This window comes from Gracilinanus agilis, chromosome 1, assembly GCF_016433145.1.
Source record: "Gracilinanus agilis isolate LMUSP501 chromosome 1, AgileGrace, whole genome shotgun sequence".
In the NCBI taxonomy this organism is placed as follows: Eukaryota; Metazoa; Chordata; class Mammalia; order Didelphimorphia; family Didelphidae; genus Gracilinanus; species Gracilinanus agilis.
This window is the reverse complement of record NC_058130.1, coordinates 92,524,648-92,543,744: the sequence shown is the minus strand read 5'-3', so window position 1 is coordinate 92,543,744 and position 19,097 is coordinate 92,524,648. Positions and strand designations below refer to the sequence as shown.

Below are 19,097 nucleotides of genomic sequence, written 5' to 3'. Positions count from 1 at the left end.
ACTTGTTTTTATGTCCCCTTGAGGAGTTTTGTGTGTTTCGGTCAGGAGAGGTTTAGAGCTGCTTCTTACTCTGCCGCCATCTTAACCCGGAAGTCTCTCAGTGTGAGGTTTTAACCTCATTTTACAAATGGAGAAATGGAGGCTCAGAGAAACCTTGCCTGTGGGCCCACACCTAATAAGGATGGGAGGTAAGATTTGAACCCAGGTCTCTCTTGATCCCAAATCTAGTTCTTTTTTCACTATTTCATAGCCTTTTCAGTAGTGGCTTTGGTGACTTGTCTGACTCGGTTTCCACTCCTTATTCAGACCAACCTTTGGGACTGGTCAGTAGGGATAGGTAACAGGGTTAGTGTTCGTTACATTTCAATAAAAGCTGTAGGATCTTGGGGAAATACTTTTGAAAAACTCTTCTGCTTGGCCACAGTAAATCTGGTGAATTGTTCCCCCAGAAGAGTTTGATGTAAATGGCATCTACAGCTGGCATAACAGTTGGGCAGCATCAGCAGCAGCTACCCATTCTACTTTTCAGGTTGAAAAGGGGATTTTCAATTTAGGGATTCAGGGATTAGGGATTAGGGATTCAGCTTCTAAATCCTTTTCCTGTCCCCCAAATTTTAGAGTAGGCTCAGGGAAAATTGTACAACTCTCATTCATCTGCTAAAGCCTTGGCTACAGAGACACAGTCCAACCTTTACACAGGAAGTGGATTCTTGGAATCTGGGAGTGATGTATGCTTACCAAAAGGATGGTGTAGAACTCAGTGGCTTATGTGGTGGTGATAAAATGGAGGAGAGGAAGTATCTCACTTATAAAGGGAGGACCAATAGAACTATATAGAGCAGTGATGGGCAAACTTTTTAAGGAGGGGGCCAAAGGAAAGGAAACACTCATCTGTCAGTCTGTTTCTAAGGCAACTCTTTCAAAGTTTCATTGTAGTGTATTCTCCTCATTGTATTTGTCAGATTAGGAATAATGTCGAATGGCTGGATAGAACATTTCAGGGGGCCACATCTGGCCTGCAGGCCATAGTTTTGCCCATCACTGATATAGAGCACATGCTATGGAGGAAAAAAAATGTTCCTTTCCACAAGTGATATATTAAACACTGTAATCACAATTCTAACTAGGTTCTATTAACTCACTACCAGTGGAAGCAGAGAACAGATTAAGGCTCTTTGCATCTCCTACCTTTAGCTCTGACACCGGAAGACAGATTCAAAGTAATGAAATGGATTCTCTTTGGTTTTATGGAAGTCATTATTATTACTTTGTGTCCAATGAACTTACTCACCCCAACCTGAGCAGAAAATATGGTAAAATGACTAACCAAAATTTTATATGCAGCTATACCAGAATCTTAAGTCTGGTACTCTGGCTGACATGATCTGCCTTCAACTGATTCTGCATCTTTTAAATACAAATACTCCAGAGGTTGTGTGAATATTGTTGAGAGAAACTAATACGCTGGCATATTCAGTGAAGGGTGACAAAGGTAGTAAAAGGATTTAGGAACATAACAATTTAGGAGCAGTTCAAAGAGGGAATGGGAGGGGGAAAGCCATATGGGGTTAACATGGCAGAGAAAAGGCAGGGACCTGCCTGATCTCTCCCAAATCTCCCTCTAAAAACCTTAAAATAATACTTCAAAATGAATTCTGAAGCAGTAGAATTCACAAAATAGTAGGGTGAAACCATTTTCAAGCCCAAGAAACTTAGAAGACGGGCAAAAAAGGAAAGGACTGTCACACTGGAGTGGAAGTGGAGCACAGACTAGCACACCAAGATAGGCCTCACCTCAGCAACCCAGCACAGGCTTTGGGGACAGCTGAATCAGTAGCAAAGGCTTCTGAAGCTCTTAGACCACAGAAGATAAGGGGGCCAAACAACTAATTAGGATATTCCCCAACTAATAAATGGTCAAAGGATATGAACATTATCAAATGAAGTAATCAAAGCTATCTATAGTCATATGAAAAATGCTTTATTTATTATTGACGAAAGAAATGCAAATTAAAACGACTCTGAGGTACTACCTCATACTTATCAGATTGGCTATTATGAAAAAAAAGGAAAATGACAAATATCGAGGGGATAAGACAATGATGCACTGCTGGAAGAGTTGTGATTGATTCAACCATTCTGGAGAATAATTTGAAACTCTGTACAAAGGCCTATAAAGACCCTTTGACTTTGAAATACTACTACTCGGTCTGTATCCCAAAGATATTTTTAAAAAAAGGGGACCTATATATACAAAAATATTTGTGGTGGTAAATAACTAGAAATTGAGGGGATGTCCAACAGTTGAGGAATGGCTAAACAAATTATGGTAGATGACTGAGTAGAATGCTATTGTGCTTAGAAGAAATGAGAAGCAGGATGAACTTGGAAAAACCTGGAAATATTAAATGAATTGATGTAGAGTTAAGTGAACACAACCAGAATATTATCTATAGTAACAGCAATATTGCATGATGAACTCTGTGAATGACAGCTATTCTCAGCAATATAATAATCTAAAATAATCCTTAAGGATAAATGATGAAAAATACCATCTACCTCCAGAGAAAGAACTGATGAAGTATGAATTTAGACCAAAGTATACTATATTTCACTTCCTTCATTTTTTTCCAAGTTTTGTTTCACAAAAGAACTAATGTGGAAAAATGTTTTGCATGATTGTACATGTAAATCTATATCAGATTGCTTACCATCTCAGGGAAAGAAAGGAGGGAGGGAAAGAATTCAAGACTCAAAATTAAAAAAAAGTTAAAAAATTTAATAGGAAAAAATATCAAATTAAAAAAATAAATAGTAAGATTTAGCATGAAAAATAAAGGTATTCTTGAAAGACTATATCACATGAAAGAGGGATGAGATTTGTTCTGACTAGCCACAGGAGCAGAAATGAGAACCAAAGGTAGAAGTTACAAAAAGGCAAACTGAAACTAGAGATAAACAAAATGTCCCTAACCTTTAAAGTTAATTAAAAAGTGGGATGAATTGCTTCAGGAGGAAATGGGCTACCCCTCACTGGAGGACTTCAGCCAAAATCTGGATGGTCAGGTAAACTAGAGGGGCTTCTTGTACAACGGAAAGTTTGAGACAGATGTCAAGTAAGGTTCCTTCCAACTCTGAGATGGGGCAAGTCTGAGACCTATTTGGTGAGAATGACTGCAGACCACCAATGAGAGATTCACACTTAAATGTGTTCACTCCCAGCCCTAGTGTTTACCCTCTGCCAATACCCTAACTGAAGACCCCTGACTCACCACAACCTTTCAGAAACTTTGTATGCATAATTCTTCCCACAAAGTGCTTCTGCCTTTATTCACCTTTGCTCCCTTGATATCTGTTTCTAGGCAAGTGGAATCCATAAAAGGTAGCTCTATCTTCCTGGTCTATTTCTGTTCAACATATCTAATTTCCATTTTAGGAAGCAAATCTTGCCAGAATCAAGTGAAGAAACATTTTTAGTTGCTTAGGTACATGTATTACTGTTCAGGTGTGATAGCATGGCTCCAGGACCTCAGGCCCAAGTCTCCAATCTCTGCTATAGCCACTAATGCCTTTGTGTACCATGGTCTAATGATATCAATCAGCACATGCCATTGACCTCTGATCTCCAGAAGGGCACAGACTATGTCTTCTTTAAGAGTTGTACCTCTCCCAGCATGTGACTCTGTTCAAAGTGGCACTTAGAAATGGAAAGATGGATGGATATACTATAAAACTAGAGACATCTGAGGACAAAGTAGACTTTGTGCCCCCTTTACCCTAGTACTCACAGAGTGCTAGCAGTCCAATGAAGCCTAACAAGTATCCTTTTTGATGTAATTTGGAATTGAAATCATAGGACACCTGCGGCTTCCTCTGGAAAAACCAGTCCCAAGAAACTTAGACATATAACTCTTGAAAATGCAGAAAGATCTCTACTGAGCCAATCAGATGTGAGCAGGTGTGTATTGTAGGAGTCAAATGCCAATGATGATAAATTGGGGTTGCCAGGTGCTTTCACTTCTGCTCATCTGGGGAGGGGACTGAATCTTGACTCTGACTAGGATCCATAGTCCAGCTGGCCTTTTGCTAAGGATCATAGCCAGAGATCTGAAAGGAGATCCTGCTGGTACTGGAGCCAGATGCCTAGCAGGGAGCCCCACAGTGACAGATGTGTGTTGTCAGAGGGAATCTATCATTCCTTATTGCCATCTGCTCCCTGCTTTTGCCACAGAAGACACAGAGCATCAGGGCTGACCATCCTTTTTTGGTAAAGATTATTAAAAATAAGAATTAACAATATTTTACATATGCTTTTTTAGCTTTAAAATATTTCTTTTAACTACTCTTTACAGCATCTTAGGAACCATATTTGTTAGAATGAACTGGAAGCCAGAGTGCTTCAGTTAATTTTGAGGTCTTATTCTAACTTAATCATTGCCCCATGCTGAACTTCACTTTCCTAAAAGTAAGTAAAATATGGAAAACAATGATAACCTACCTCATCCACCTGGAGAAATTGCTAAAAAACATACATAAGCATGGTATGAAGAAAGAATAAAAATATTCCTTTTTTTCCTCATCAGTTCACAAGAACTGAGGAGGGAAGACAATAAAGAACATTCTCACTTGTGGTTCCAAGAATAAAGCTTATGGAACTATAGGACTTACACATTGAAGGATCTTAAAAGCTTATTTAATAATCGTCGACTTTTTTGAGTAAAAGAATACAATTTTTTATGGTCAAAAAATTTTGTGGACCCTCATGCTATATAGCTGGACTATTAATAGATTGCCAAAAATATATGATGATAAAAGTATTGTAATAGAAATAGACAGCATGGTATATTAGATGAAATGCTAGAATTGAAGTCAGGAAACTGGGATCAAATGCCACTTTAGCTCTTTACTAGCCATGAGACCATGAGCAAGTCCCCTAACAACTCAAGAGATTCATTTCAACTCAATAACCCTATCAGCAGTTACAGATAAGTTGAAATGTTTAAGTTCCCATACTGACAAAAATCACAGGCCCTTAATGTATTGACTTAATAATAAGCTCATATTGTTCAAGAAGTTTCAGGTTTGCAAAGTGTTTTCTCCACAACTATGTGAGGTAGGTTGTCCAAAATCTCCATTTTACAAAAGGGGTACTAAGTATTATTTATCTAATTATAATTATTAATTATCACATGCTGCTAAGTGTCTGTGTAGGCATTTGAATCCAGGTCTTCTAGCTCCAAGTACCATACCCTAGACCCTAAACAATCAAATAAAAATGCTTGGTGCACTTACAGAGTTGTAGATTCCATACAAAGTTTGGAAATGTGTGGAAAATCAATATTAATCTGTACCACTTTTTGGCATGCTGAGATCACCTTCTGATTTTAAAGCAAAAAAATCCCACTTCTGAACAGTATCTTTTTGATGGTGGAATCCTCCCTCTTCTTGTCTGTCATGCTAGGAAACACTGTATTGGTATTGTATGGCCACTCAGACGACTACGTAGTGTCTCCCGGAGTCTGGAAGATCCACCTCTTGCCCAGACTGAGGTCAGAATCCTCCAAATCAGAGGGACTCAGGAAAAAGATATCACAAAAAGCATAAATTGGAATAGGGGGAGAAAGTAGAGTTTTCTTGCCTTGGAATCACAGGTGAGGAGGCCAGTGCACATGTGGTCTGGCTTGGGGCCAGCTAGCCGAGGAAGTCAGCTAAAAGGGCTGTTGGCCACACCTGGCTTGGTGCCTTTTCTTTCTCTGGGCTACTTTATTATTTAATAATTATAAATTAAGATATGGTCTCCAGAGAATCTTAATCATAACAAACTGCTGGATCCAGTATAACCACCTCATTTTGCAGAGAAGAAAAATGAGGTCATAAGAGGGGAAGGGCCTAGCATCAGGTTAGATACATATACAGTGAGAAGCAGAACAGTCTTTAAAACAAATTCAGGTCTTCATAGGCCACATCAGCTTTCTTATCATTTCACCATGTTGCCTTGGACAAAGCTTCCCAAAACACCTCCCTGCTTACCCATGAACCAAACCAGAGATTGCTCTAGGGACAAACTATGCCTGTGTCAGTGAGCTGTTTTTTATAGGCAGGCTATTCTGTGGCTAAGTATTGAACACTTGCCCACTGTACTAACAGAGTCCCTGCTCTGAACAAGAAGGCAGAGTTGGATAATTCAGAACTTTATTACCTAAGATCTGTTTTTAGCTGAACTCTTTTTTCTGAACTGCTTCAACTAATGAAATAAGGCAGAAAATACTTTACTTAAAAACAAACAACAACAAAGTTGTCCCACTCCCTGCAATAAGTTTTCTTCAACTCAGAGCTTAGTGCAGTGAGCCTAAAGCATCTCTGAAGGCAAACTGAAGCACTTACGTCAATACATCATCTGGGTTCTTCTGTTGTAGTTTTTTCCCCAATCCAAAGCCAAAGAAGCATACAGCAAACATGGGCGTGACACCAATAATAGGAGCGGCCATTCCACGGTACAAGCCTTGAATGCCCTGAAAGACAATGTGCAAACAAGCTCTGGACATCACATTTTAGATTCTAGATTAAAAAGGGACTTCTGAGGGAGATCATTTAGGGCAACTTCCTTATTTTCTGAATGCAACTCACATGACTTGCCAAGGTCACACAAGGAGTAAATAGCAGAACTAGGATTTGAATACAGGGTCTCAATTCCCACGTCCAGTGCCCATTCCACCACATCCATGTTCATGAGAAAAGTTTTTTAATTGGAAAGATAAAGACTATATCCTTTAACTTTCCACTTTTTTCCTTCACAAGACATCCTGGCAAGAAGGGAAGAGAGCAGGAATCTGAGAGGCCCCGTCTTTGTTCTGCTATGCAGTATGGACATTCCTCCCGTTGAGCCCTCCAGCACAGGTGCTAATTTGGCAGCTCCAAAGTGAATATGATCCTAGCTTGTATTAATAGAAGGAGAGTTCAAGAGGGAGGGAGAATGAAAAGAATGGAGGGAGGATGGGAAGGGGGAGTAACATTGCTGTATTCTGCTAGTCTCTGATCTGGTCAGAGCATTATCTGTCACTTTGGGATGGCATAGTTTGGGAATGGCACTGACAAACTAGGAGCACATGCAGCGGAGAATAGGATATTGAGGGAACTAGAAACCATGGCATGAAGACCAGGTGAAGGAATGGATAGTTTAGGATGCGGTAGTGGTCTTCAAGTATCTGAATTCCAGAATCATATGGAAGTGGGGATTAGATTTGTTCTATTTGGCCCTGGAGGGTAGAACTTAGAATAATGGATAGAAGTTATAGGGAGAAAGAGTTCAGTTTGACCTAAAATGAGTCTTCCTAATAATTAGTGCTATCCAAAAAATGGAATAGACTGCCTCAGTAAGTAGAGAGCTCCCCATTATTAGAGGTTTTCAAGCAGTGGCTAGATGATCACTCACTGGGAGGTGGCCCTTGAGCTGAGCTCTGAAAGAAGAGATGGCATAGAAGCCAGAATGCACAAAGAAAGAGATCAGAAACGAAATGCTGTTTCCAGGAATAGTCAATAGACAATCCTGTCTAAAAGTGGAGAATTAGCTGCACTGAGGCACAGAGTGTGTTCAGGGACACTCAGCAGGGAAATCTGCCTGGAAAGACAGGCTCAACTTCACTAGCCTCCTCTGATACCAACCTAGTCACCACTTATTTGGACAACTGCAAGAGCTTCCTAATCAGTCTTCCCACTCTACTTTATATTTCTAATCATTTTTCATAATACTGATGATTCAGATCTATCTTTTCCAAGTATGGGCATATTCATATTGCTCACCTACTCAAAACCTTTCAGTGATTCTCATTGCCTTGAAAATAAACTCCTTCATTTTTCTTGGAGCCTTTTTGCAGGAAGGGGTCTGTATTCTCTTTTGAAATATGGCTGATAAAGAAATATGTTTTGCATGACAACACATGTATAATCTATATCAAAATGCTTGCCTCCTCAAGCAGGGGAGAAAGGGAATGGAAGGAGGAAAAAAACTCAAAAAGTATGAAAACAAATGTTACAAATTATTTCTATATGTCATTGAGAAAAAAATGAAATAAAAACATTCTTAAAAAAAAAGTTTAAATCCCTATGCCTGGCATGATTTGTTGTTGCTATCTAGTCATATTTCTGATTCTTCACAACCTCATTTGGAGTTTTCTTGGCAAAGATACTGTAGTGGTTTAGCATTTCCTTCTTTAGTTCATTTTATTGATAAAGAAACTGAGTCAAACAGAAGTGATTTGCCCAAGGTCACATAGTTAATAAGTGTCTAGGGACCAGATTTGATTTCTGACTCCAGACCTAATATTCTGAGATCCACTGTACCACCTAGCTATCTGGCATGAAATTTCTCCACAAACTTCCCAGCCTTACTTCTATTTCTCCCCTTCATACAAACTCTTTTCTGCCCTCTGAACATAGATCCTGGGCTTTCTTGCTGAGGGCCTTTACTCAGATTGCTCTCTGTGACTGCCAAGAGCTCCTCCACAGGGACTTGACTCATACTCCTCCCTCTGCCTATTGAATTCTTTCTCAATCTAGCTCAACTACAATGTTCCTCCGCAAAGAAACCTTTCCTGATTTCCTTGATGATGATCTTCCCCTAGGATTTCACAGAGCACTCTGTTTTGCAACTCTTTTGATGGATTCTCAAATAACAACAGTGGCAGGAACGGTGTGTGCCTCAATCTTCTGTGTTTGTGTCTCATCCTTCTACTAGAATATTAGCATCAGAAGGGCAGGGGCCTTCTTTTACATATTTTATATCTTTCTAGAACAAAGTACCTCTAAGAAAGACTAGTACTCAGAAGAGGTTCAATAAATCCTTACTGAATAACCTTATGAATGAACAAAGAAATGTTAGCATACTTGATTATACTGGAAACTATAATTGGGACTGAATTTCATTATACTTACATTTACTTATCCCATATACATATGGATTTGTCAGCTATACCTATGGATTTCAAAACATTACATTTTTTGGATATGAAAAATATGGTTGCCTCCATATTAAAACCTCACAAAAACCCCGTGAATAAATGTTTGTTAATGAACTGACTGGTAAGATAGGGTTTATCATGTCTAGTTGATAGACAAGAAAACTGAAGCTCCAAAAAGTCCAACTTGTCCAAGGTCATGTTAAAGCTTGAAGCACAATCTAGGACTCTGAACCATGAGCCCAAATGAGAAACTAAGATTATGGCATGAGAACTCCTGGAAGGATGGAATTGAGTTTGTTGTCCTTGATTTACAGAGCACAGCATGAGGTATCGCTGGCCATATACAACAAATACTAGCTGATGATCTTCAAAGGATCTCCTCTGGGTCAAGTTTGCAGGAGCTATTTTTGCACTAACCCTGTCCTTCTTCTGGTTCAAATGATACACAGTCATTTCAGGAACTGCAGTGGCCTTTGAAACTCTATGGCAACCATCAACAGGCTCTGCAAATAGCAACAGTGGATTATATCTTGGTCACTTCAACCCCACCCCATACAAGGAGCACCTTCAAATAGGAAGGGCGCCTAAATTTATTGGTGCCCTTATAAGGTTCCCTTCCCAGAGGCAGTTTCGCTTCCAGAACCCACTTGTAACAATGAGCCCCTCCTACTCCTTATATCTCAAGAATTATTCTTTCCAACCCACTCCCAAACCAACCAAGTCAATCACTGTGAAGTCTGTTGCTTTTTCTTTCATCTATGTCATAGTCACCTTTCAGTACCTACCAAAAAAAGGAATCAAAGATTTATTAATTTGTTTATGAGATTTTAAGAAGTAACTAGCAGAAAAAAGTTCTTAGTGATAACTAGACAAACAATTCTTTTCTTTTTTGTGGAGGTGGGAGGAAAAGAGTTGCCTTCAGCAGAAAACTTCTCAGTGAAAACTAGACAAACAAGTCTCTTTCCTCCAGGAAGGGGGAATGGGGAATTGCTCACAGCAGATCCTTGTAAAATCCCAATAGATACTTCGTACAATGACCCAAGCAATAAATGTATCTTTCAACCACTTCCTCAACCTTACTGTATTTGAAATGGCTGTGACATTCATTAACTATAAACTTGCTCAGTGTCTTATTTCAAGGTGTTCGGGCAAATCTCTAGTATTTTTAAGAGGCATAAGCTTATAATGTAATTGTATTGACCCATCTTGGTTCCAAAAAGAAAAATGAGGAAATATATCTCCCTTCCCTTTAACTGGAAAAGAACTATGGATGTTGATGCTGCATATGCTATTACAGTGTGTAAAGGGAACCCCGTCCCCCAGAAATCACATACTGAGGTCATTCTACCTGAATCCCTGAGCTATATGAACTACAACACATGAGAACACTCCACCATGAGTCACAAGACAGTGAGGTAGGCATGTGGACCCGGAAAGGATCAGGTTAAAATCCAGGGGTAAAGAAGAAAAAATAAAAGAGGGGGTTTCCAGGAAGTATGCTGTCTCTATGCCCTTGGACACGGCATGAAAAGATAGTGGCTGAGATAGAACACAATGAGAGGAATGATCACGTGGCCAGTTAGAATAGTTCAGAATGGCTCTCTATAAGGATCAGAGGGTTAATTTAATTTAGTTTTTACAACAGGTAGCATGTCAGCTGGTTTTCTTAAACTGTTTTTTTCACCCTTGTCAACATGGGAAGGGTCACTGTTGGGGACAACGATGGTGAAAGAGATAGTCAGAGATGGGATGTATCTGACAATAATCATGCCACCTTTTTTTTTTTTTTTACATCAAAGAATCAAGAATAGAGGAAGGCAGTGGGGAGGGAGAACAACCAGCTCATTTGAGAAGCAACTTTAGTCACTACAGGATAATTTAGATGCAAGCCTAAAAGCCTTTCCTCCTCCCTAATCTTGGTTCAAAGCCAGTCTTGATCTAACTTCCCCAAAAAGGGAGTCGTTTCACAAGATATACTTATATATACAAAGTAATGGTTTGATGGCGTCAGTGGATAAAAAAGACTTTGACAAAAAAGATCAGAGAGAAGAGGCAGCACTGTAGACATTCTGTTCTGAAAAGAATAATAAAAGACTGTGGTTTGTCTAAGGGAGGTCATGGCAAGGTTCTTACCTCTTTAACAAGTGTCTTTCTGAAACAGTCAAAGGTCCCAGAGTAGAGGGAAGGTTGTCCTAGCTGACTCTTTGGCTGAGTCTGGAGTCTTACCTGTAAAATAAGCATTAAAATGCAGTCATCTATCATTTATTCAAAACAGATTGACTGATATTTGGATTTTCTACTCCCTTGTTATCTTTTTTCTTCTTGCTGTCAAACTTTCCAAATATGGAGGTGATAGCTAACATTTCTACTTTCTTAAAACACATTATTCTCCCCAGTCTCTTGGGTTCTGACTTCCATCCCTACAAAGCTATACTGAAAATGCCTAATAATTTTTTTCTTACAAAATCCAATTTTTCTCTGTCCTCATCCATTTCCCTTTTTGCCACATTTGAGACTGCAAATCATTTGAATCTTTCTTCAAACTCTCTCTAAGACTGGGTTTCTCTAAGACTCCATTCTGGCTTTCCTTCTGCCTCCCTGTCTATTCCATCCTCTTTTTCCCATCCTCTCTTTGTAGGACTTTTCAAACGAATGGCCCTTGGTTCTGTTTCATCGACTCCCTCATAGAACTCACCTACTCATGGCTTCAACCAATGCTCCATGCTAGTAACTCACAAGTGACTTTGTCCCTGACCACTTATTTACTCTAGTCTATAATATCTGTAATCCCTAATATATATCACAGGGAGGCTCAAATTATATAAAAGATATAAAGTACTATACTATACCAATATTATCATTAATTGATCCCTTGCTTCCTGCTCCTTCCTTCTCCAATGTCCAGACTCATCTTTCTAAAGTATTGTATTTTCATCATATCACTCCTATGCTTAAGAACATGTATGTCTTCCCACTGCTCAGCAAATCGTGTCTAAAATCCTTACACTGACACTCAAGGCCCTCTAACTTTTGATTCCAGCCTTATCTTATTGAAATTGTTGTTGCTCTTCTATCTTGGAAACGATACTGACTATTGCTTCTAAGGAGATGGTATGGGTTTAAAAAAAAAGGAATAACTATAAGGTAGTGAAGATTTTGTTTGTATCTTTTTTTAAAAATAAGGAAGGAAAATAGACATCAAAAACAAGAAAGAAAAAGCCAGTGGACAAAAAGAGATCAAACCTTAAGGGAATACAGAATAAATAAGTGGAATAATAGACTGCTGAAGATAGAGTCATAAAGATCTGAATTTAAATCCCATCTAAAATATTTCCAAGATGTGTGACACTGGGCAAATAATTTAACTGACCTGGGCCTTAGTATCCTCATCTGTGAAATGAGAACAATGTTTGTAAAATGCTTTATAAACATTTGAGTTCTGTGTCAGTTATTATTATAAAATCAACCAAGAACTTTTGAAGAAGGCATAATAGAAGGCAAATGAGCCAGGATACAAAGAAAAATGTACCTGTTCCTGTAAGAAAAGCCAATGATGGTAAAAAATCAAGTAAATTCCATTAATAAAATCCATATTTTCCACTTCACTGAGAATGTGTTTGGCTGTCCTTAATCAAATTACCCATTCTTTGCTTGTTAGGACTTTTCTTATGAAATTCAATTCAACCAGCACTCATTAAGCACATACAATGTCAGATACTAGGGTCACACAGCTAATATGTGACTGGTACAACACTTCATGCTCAGAACTTCCTGAATTGAAGTCCAACACCATCCACTATGGGATAAGTAGGTGGCTAGGTAGATTGAGCACCAAGCCTGGAGTCAGAAGGACCTGAGTTCAAATTTGACCTCAGATATGTACTAGCTATATAACCCTAGGAAAGTCACTTAACTCTTGTTTGTCTCAGTTTCATTATCTGTAAAATGAGCTACAGAAGGAAATAGCAAACCACTCCAGTATCTTTGCCAAGAATATTCCAAACAGGGTCAAAGAGTTGGGTATAACTAGTCAATTCAGCAACAAACAAACAGCGCTACCTCGCTGCCTCAAAAATTACAGTGCATATATGTGTGCGTGTGTGTGTACATGCACATATATATCTTTTAAGGTTGCAACACACTTTATATGTTACCTCATTTGACCCTCATGACAACCCTATGATAGTATGTTATCATTATTCCCATTTTACAGATGAGGAAACAGGCTGAGAGGTTCACGGATTTGCCTAAAGTCACACAGCTAGAAAGTATCTGAAGCTGGATTCCAATTCAATTCTTTCTTTTTTTTTCCTTTCCTTCTTTTTTTTTTAAACCTTTACTTTCCATCTTAGAATCAATACTATGTATTAATTCCAAGGCAGAAGAGTGGTAAAAGCTAGACAATGACGGTTAAGCGACTTGTCCAGGGTCACACATCCGAGGATGTATCTGAGGCCAGATCTAAACCAAGTTCCTCCCATCTCTAGACATGGTTCTCGATCCACTGAGCCTCCCAGCTGCCCTCAATTGAGTTCTTTCTGACCCTAAGGCTAATATTCTGCCACTGCCCCACCTAGCTGCCTCAGTGTAATGACCAATAATGACTCAAAAAGGCTGATGTTGGAATTTGCTTCCTACTCTTTGCTGAGAAGTGACAACTAAGAGGTACAGAAAAATACCTATGACTTCAGACATAGGCCAGTATATGGATTTGTTTGGCTTGATTATATTTGTTACAAAGGAGGCTTTTTAGGGGGGAGTGGAAGGGAAGATTAAAGAAGAGTAGTGATATCAAATAAAAGAGTGTCAATAGCATACTTTTAAAATGCATAGAAAAGAGCAAAAGGAAATGGAGAAAGGAAAAGAGACAAATAAAGATGTGTTGGTATTTTCATGCTGAATTTATTTTTACTTTAAAAGAAAACCATGCTGAATGCAATTATGCAGTGTTCATATAAAGTCATCTTTTTCTGTTTTTTGGTTTTTTTTTAATATGGGAAGGTTTGGGCTTGTCAAGTTTAGAAAAAAAAAATATGGGACTTATAACTCCTATATACCCTGTGGCCTGGTATCTGAAACAAAATGGCTAAGGGAGTTAGAGGAAGATACTCCACATCTCTAAAACTAAGTCATGACTCATGTCCATTACAGCTTCCACTAGAAACCTCAGAAAAAGTTATGGCTAGATGTCTATGATGTTGGTAAAAGGCCCTCCACCCCTGTGCACATGCCCAAGTAACAATACATTTGAAGTATAGGGTAGCCTTTATTTCACTCCACAGAAAACATAAATCCTATGACAACTCTATAAAGTAGTTAGTACAAGTATAGAAAGTATAACCAGGGTCACTTTAACAAGTTTAAAAATTAAAATATGAAGCATTTGTTTGGGACTTTATGTTGGGGCAAACCAACATATGAAGGAGTCACAATAGCCCATAAACAGTATATTTAATTCTTTTCCCTCTCCAGTGAATCCCACCTTCCCAATATACAGGTCTATATGATTCTCCAGACATATAGCACCACCCTGTGGTTTGGACAACCAGGGAAGAGATAAGAAACTTAAGCGAACTCTTAATCTCCTTTACTCAATTAATAGACTAGGGCAATCAATCAACAAAGTAATTTGGGGTTCAGAACTCTTGCTACTTTGATGCTACCATCTCTTGGGCTGAGAGGTTCTGCCATAACCCCTCCATAGCTACCATTACTGAGGGAAATTGAGCCGATAGACAAGCTTCACACTCTGGGACCAAAGTCATTTTTTAGCTCTCTGATGTTTCAACTCTCTCCATATCTTTATAAACCTCTAGCAGATCTGTTTGTTCCCTTTTTAGGTTCAAGTACTAGGAAGCTATGGTCTGGTCTTAGAAGTCATAAGATAACTTACGGCTAAAATTCTAGTTTTTAATCAATTACTGAGGCAGTCTAAACACCTCTAGAAGCCAGAATCATTATCCTCCAAATAGGTTTCCTACTATAATCAATAAGATCTCCCAGTCACAACCAGGGAAGTGATCACCAGGGGATGTCTCCACCAATCAAAGAGGCATAATTGTAGTCTTAAACAAAGACCTTATCTTTTAACCTAGTTAAACCTAGATTACCCAGTCACATCATTTACATTTGCATGGGTTACTTTAAGGAAAGAATATAGAATTCAACAATAAACATATGCTTAGCTAAATTACTACTGAAAGCTACTGGACTAATATTGGAGATTCAAAGAAAAAAGATTATATTCAACTGGGGGGTATGCAACTGGTACATGGATTTTAAATTGGCATGCATTTATAAAGTGACTGCAATGTGCCATCCTCTATGCTAGGCCCTGGATTTATAAATTTAAAATGAGACTAATCTTGCCCTTCAGGAATTTACCTTATACTCTATACCTATTAAAAATCAATATAGGTTACTATATATAAGAAATAAATTATAGTGGAGAATAGGTACAAAACTAACCACTAAAGAACTAGGGCAAGTTGTCTTTTAGAATGTGGTATCCACCTAGGCTCAGCCTGGAAGAGGGTGGAGGCAAAGGTGAAGAAAAGAGACATTCTGGCATGAGAGGCAGTCTGGATAGTCACAGAAGATGAAATGAAGTGTACAGGGAACACAAGAAATTCTGTCTGACTGAATAGCAGAATATATGAAGGGCAGCCTGCAAAGTGCATTAAATGCCAGTTTATTTTGTCCTACTAGCACTGGGGAGCTCCAGAAATCTCTTGAAGTCAGGAGTGAAATGGTTAGGCTTGTGCTTTAGGAATATCAATTGGGTAGCTGTGGGGAGAATGGATTAGAAAGGAGAGACCCTCCAAACCATGACTTCTCTGTTCCAATCACCATCTTTACCTCCTCTCTACTGAACTGTCTGGGGTCCATGGCCTTGGCAAGTAATCTCTAACCTTATTCTGCTAGGGCCCAAGCATCTACTCTCTCCTCTACTTATACCATTCCTTCTACCTTCTGCTCCTGGATGTCAGGGACTATCTTGTTGCTTGCAATTCTATCTCCAGGACGTAGCATAGTAAAAGTAAAATAAAGTATTAAGTAAAACCTTAATAATTATTCAAGCCTTTAATCCCTACTCAAAGAAGGTTAAAGTTAGTGGATCACTTGAAAGTCCAGCGCCACTGAAAGCAATAATGAACTGGAGGAATTCCATGTGAACTGGAATGACCTCCAGGAATTGATGCAAAGCAAAAGAAGCAGAACCAGAAGAACATTGTACACAGAGATAGATACACTGGCACAATCAAATGTAATGGACTTCTCTACTAGCAGCAATGAGTGATCCAGGACAATTCTAAGGGACTTATGAGAAAGAACACTATTCACATCCAGAGAAAGAACAGTGGGAATAGAAACACAGAAGAAAAACAAATAATTAATCACATGGGTTGATGGGAATATGACTGGGGATATTGACTCTCCATAATCACTCTATTGTAAACATTAATAATATGAAAATAGGTCTTGATCAATGATACATGTAAAACCCAGTGGAATTGCTCCTTGCCTATGGGAGGGAGGAGGGAAGAGGGGGGAAAAGAATATGAATCATGTAATCAAAGGAAAATATTATAAATAAATAAATGAATTTTTAAAAAAAGAAAGTACAACACCAATATGGTGAGTTCCCAGGAAGAGGGGATGAGTGAACTGGTGGCTAAAGGTAGGACAAACAAGTCAGGTTAGAAACAGAGCAGGGTGCTAACAAGAAATGGGATCAGGCCCTTAAGTGATTCATACATTTTCAGCTTGGGTGACAGGGAGACCTAGCCTCAAAATAGATATAGATAAATGAAAATAGTTTATCCAATGAGATTAGGCTGGAAAGGAAGCCAGATGATAGAGGGCCTTAAATACCAAGCTGGCTGGGTAGCTTGCATTTTATCCTATAAACAAAGAGTCCAGATTGGTTTTGAGCAGGGGAGGAACAAGGTAAGAGCTGTTTTAGAAAGATGATTTTATATGAGGAGGAAAAGGCAGGCAGGATTGAAAAGGAAGATCCTAGAAAGAGGGAACAAGGTTATTGTGACAATCCAGGTGAAAAGTAATGGTATTGGTGTATGAGAAAGGGATCAAATGGTTTTTCAAGAAAAGAATGGAAGAAATCAAAACTATCAATAAGCATATGAAAAAGTGTTCTAAATCTCTTATAATTAGAGAAATGCAAATCAAAACAACTCTAAGGTATCATACACCTCACACCTAGCAGATTGGTCAAAATGACAGCAAAGGAAAGTAATAAATGTTGGAGGGGATGTGGCAATATTGGGACATTAATGCACTGCTGGTGGAGTTGTGAATTGATCCAACCATTCCGGATGGCAATTTGGAACTATGCCCAAAGGGCTTTAAAAATATTTATAGCCGTGTTCTTTGTGGTGGCAAAAAAATTGGAAAATAAGGGGATGTCTTTTGGGGGGGAGGAAAGAGGAAGGGAAAGAAAGAGGTAACCATGGGAAAAATATTCTAAATTAATTAAATAAGTTGCCAAATTAAAAAAAATTTTTTCCATGATTACATGATTGATGTTTTTCCCTCCCATAGCTGATGTGCAATTTTACTGGGTTTTACATGTGTCATTGATCAAGACCTATTTCCATATTATTGATATTTGCACTAGGGTGATCATTTAGAATCTATATCCCCAGTCATATCTTCATCGACCCATGTAATCAAGCAATTGTTTTTCTTCTGTGTTTCTATTCCCACAGTTCTTTCTCTGGATGTGGATAGTGTTCTTTCTCATAAGTCCCTCAGAATTGTCCTGGATCATTGCATTGCTGCTAGTAGAGAAGTCCATTACATTCAGTTGTGCCATAATGTATCAGTCTCTGTGTACAATGTTGTCCTGGTTCTGCTCCTTTCACTCTGCATCAATTCCTGGAGGTCGTTCTAGTTCACATGGAATTCCTCCAGTTCATTATTCTTTTGAGCACAATAGTATTCCATCACCATCAGATACCACAATTTGTTCATCCATTCCCCAATCAAAGGGCATTCCCTCATTTTCCAATTCTTTGCCACCACAAAGAGTGTGGCTATAAATATTTTTGTACAAGTCTTTTTCATGGATATTTTTAATTAATTCATTAAATAAAAAAAATTCCAATTATAAAAAAAGAATGGAGACCAAAAAAAAGAAGAAGAAGAATGGAGATCGGGGCAGCTCAATGGCTCAGTGGATGAGAGCTGGGCCTGAAAACAGGAGTCTCTGGATTCAAATCTAGCTGGCTTCAGACACTCCTTAGATGTGTGACCCTGGGAAAGTCACTTAACCCCAACTGCCTATCCCTTATCATTCTTCTTCCTTGGAATTGATACTTTATAGCAATACTAAGACAGAAGGCAAGGGTTTGGGGGGAAAAAAAGACTATCAGAAGAAAAAAGTAAATGTTAAAGGCGAATCTAGCCAAGTTTAGAAACAAGAGGTTCTGGGTTCAAATATGACTATAGACAGTTCCTAGCTGTGTGACCCTAGGCAAGTCACTTAACCCCCATTGCCTAGCCCTTACCATTCTTATGCCCGGAAATCAAAACTTAGTATTGACTCTAAGATGGAAGGTGAGAGTTTAAAAAAAAAAAAAAAAAAAAAAGAAGGAGCAATTCTTCCTTAGAGACTGGAGCAAAGTAGAAAGGAAAGGATGGGTAATGACACACAGGAGTTATAAGGTGTAGAGAAGGGGGAAAAGGAAGCTCATGACAACTGGCCTTCACTTTCTCAGGAAAGTAGGAAACAATATCCTTTCCTGAGAAAGGCCAGAGGAACATGGAAGAGTCATAATAGATGCTGTTGAGAGTGAAATAAGAATTAATAATGAAAGAAAAAAAGGATTACAATCTAATCTTGGTATGGAGAACGGATAATGGTATTTCCTTCATCTATAGAACTGGAGAACTACAAGAGGGAAATAGTGAATATCCTGTAAGATACAGTTGTTCTGTAACAAAACAGTTTCCCATGGACCAAAAATGGTATATCAGGAAATATCTGTGGAATAAAAAACAAAATTCATCAATGAAAAATAAAATTTAAAATAGATTGCCGGTACCACTACTAGGTTTGTACCCCAAAGAGATAATAAAAAAGGGTTGCACAAAAATATTTATAGCAGCACTCTTTGT

The 19,097-nt window shown here is 38.6% G+C and overlaps 1 protein-coding gene across 1 annotated transcript in view; it reads right to left on the bottom strand.

Annotated features, from left to right (window-relative positions):
* Positions 1–19,097, bottom strand: part of SLC25A20 (solute carrier family 25 member 20) — a 46,121-nt gene that overhangs the window by 16,818 nt on the left and 10,206 nt on the right. Inside the window, exons 2-3 of the mRNA XM_044680228.1 lie at positions 11,091–11,183; positions 6,385–6,512 (exon numbers count right to left, since the gene is read on the bottom strand). Coding sequence (XP_044536163.1) covers positions 6,385–6,512; positions 11,091–11,183 — 221 coding nt within the window. The remainder of the gene's footprint in view (positions 1–6,384; positions 6,513–11,090; positions 11,184–19,097) is intronic.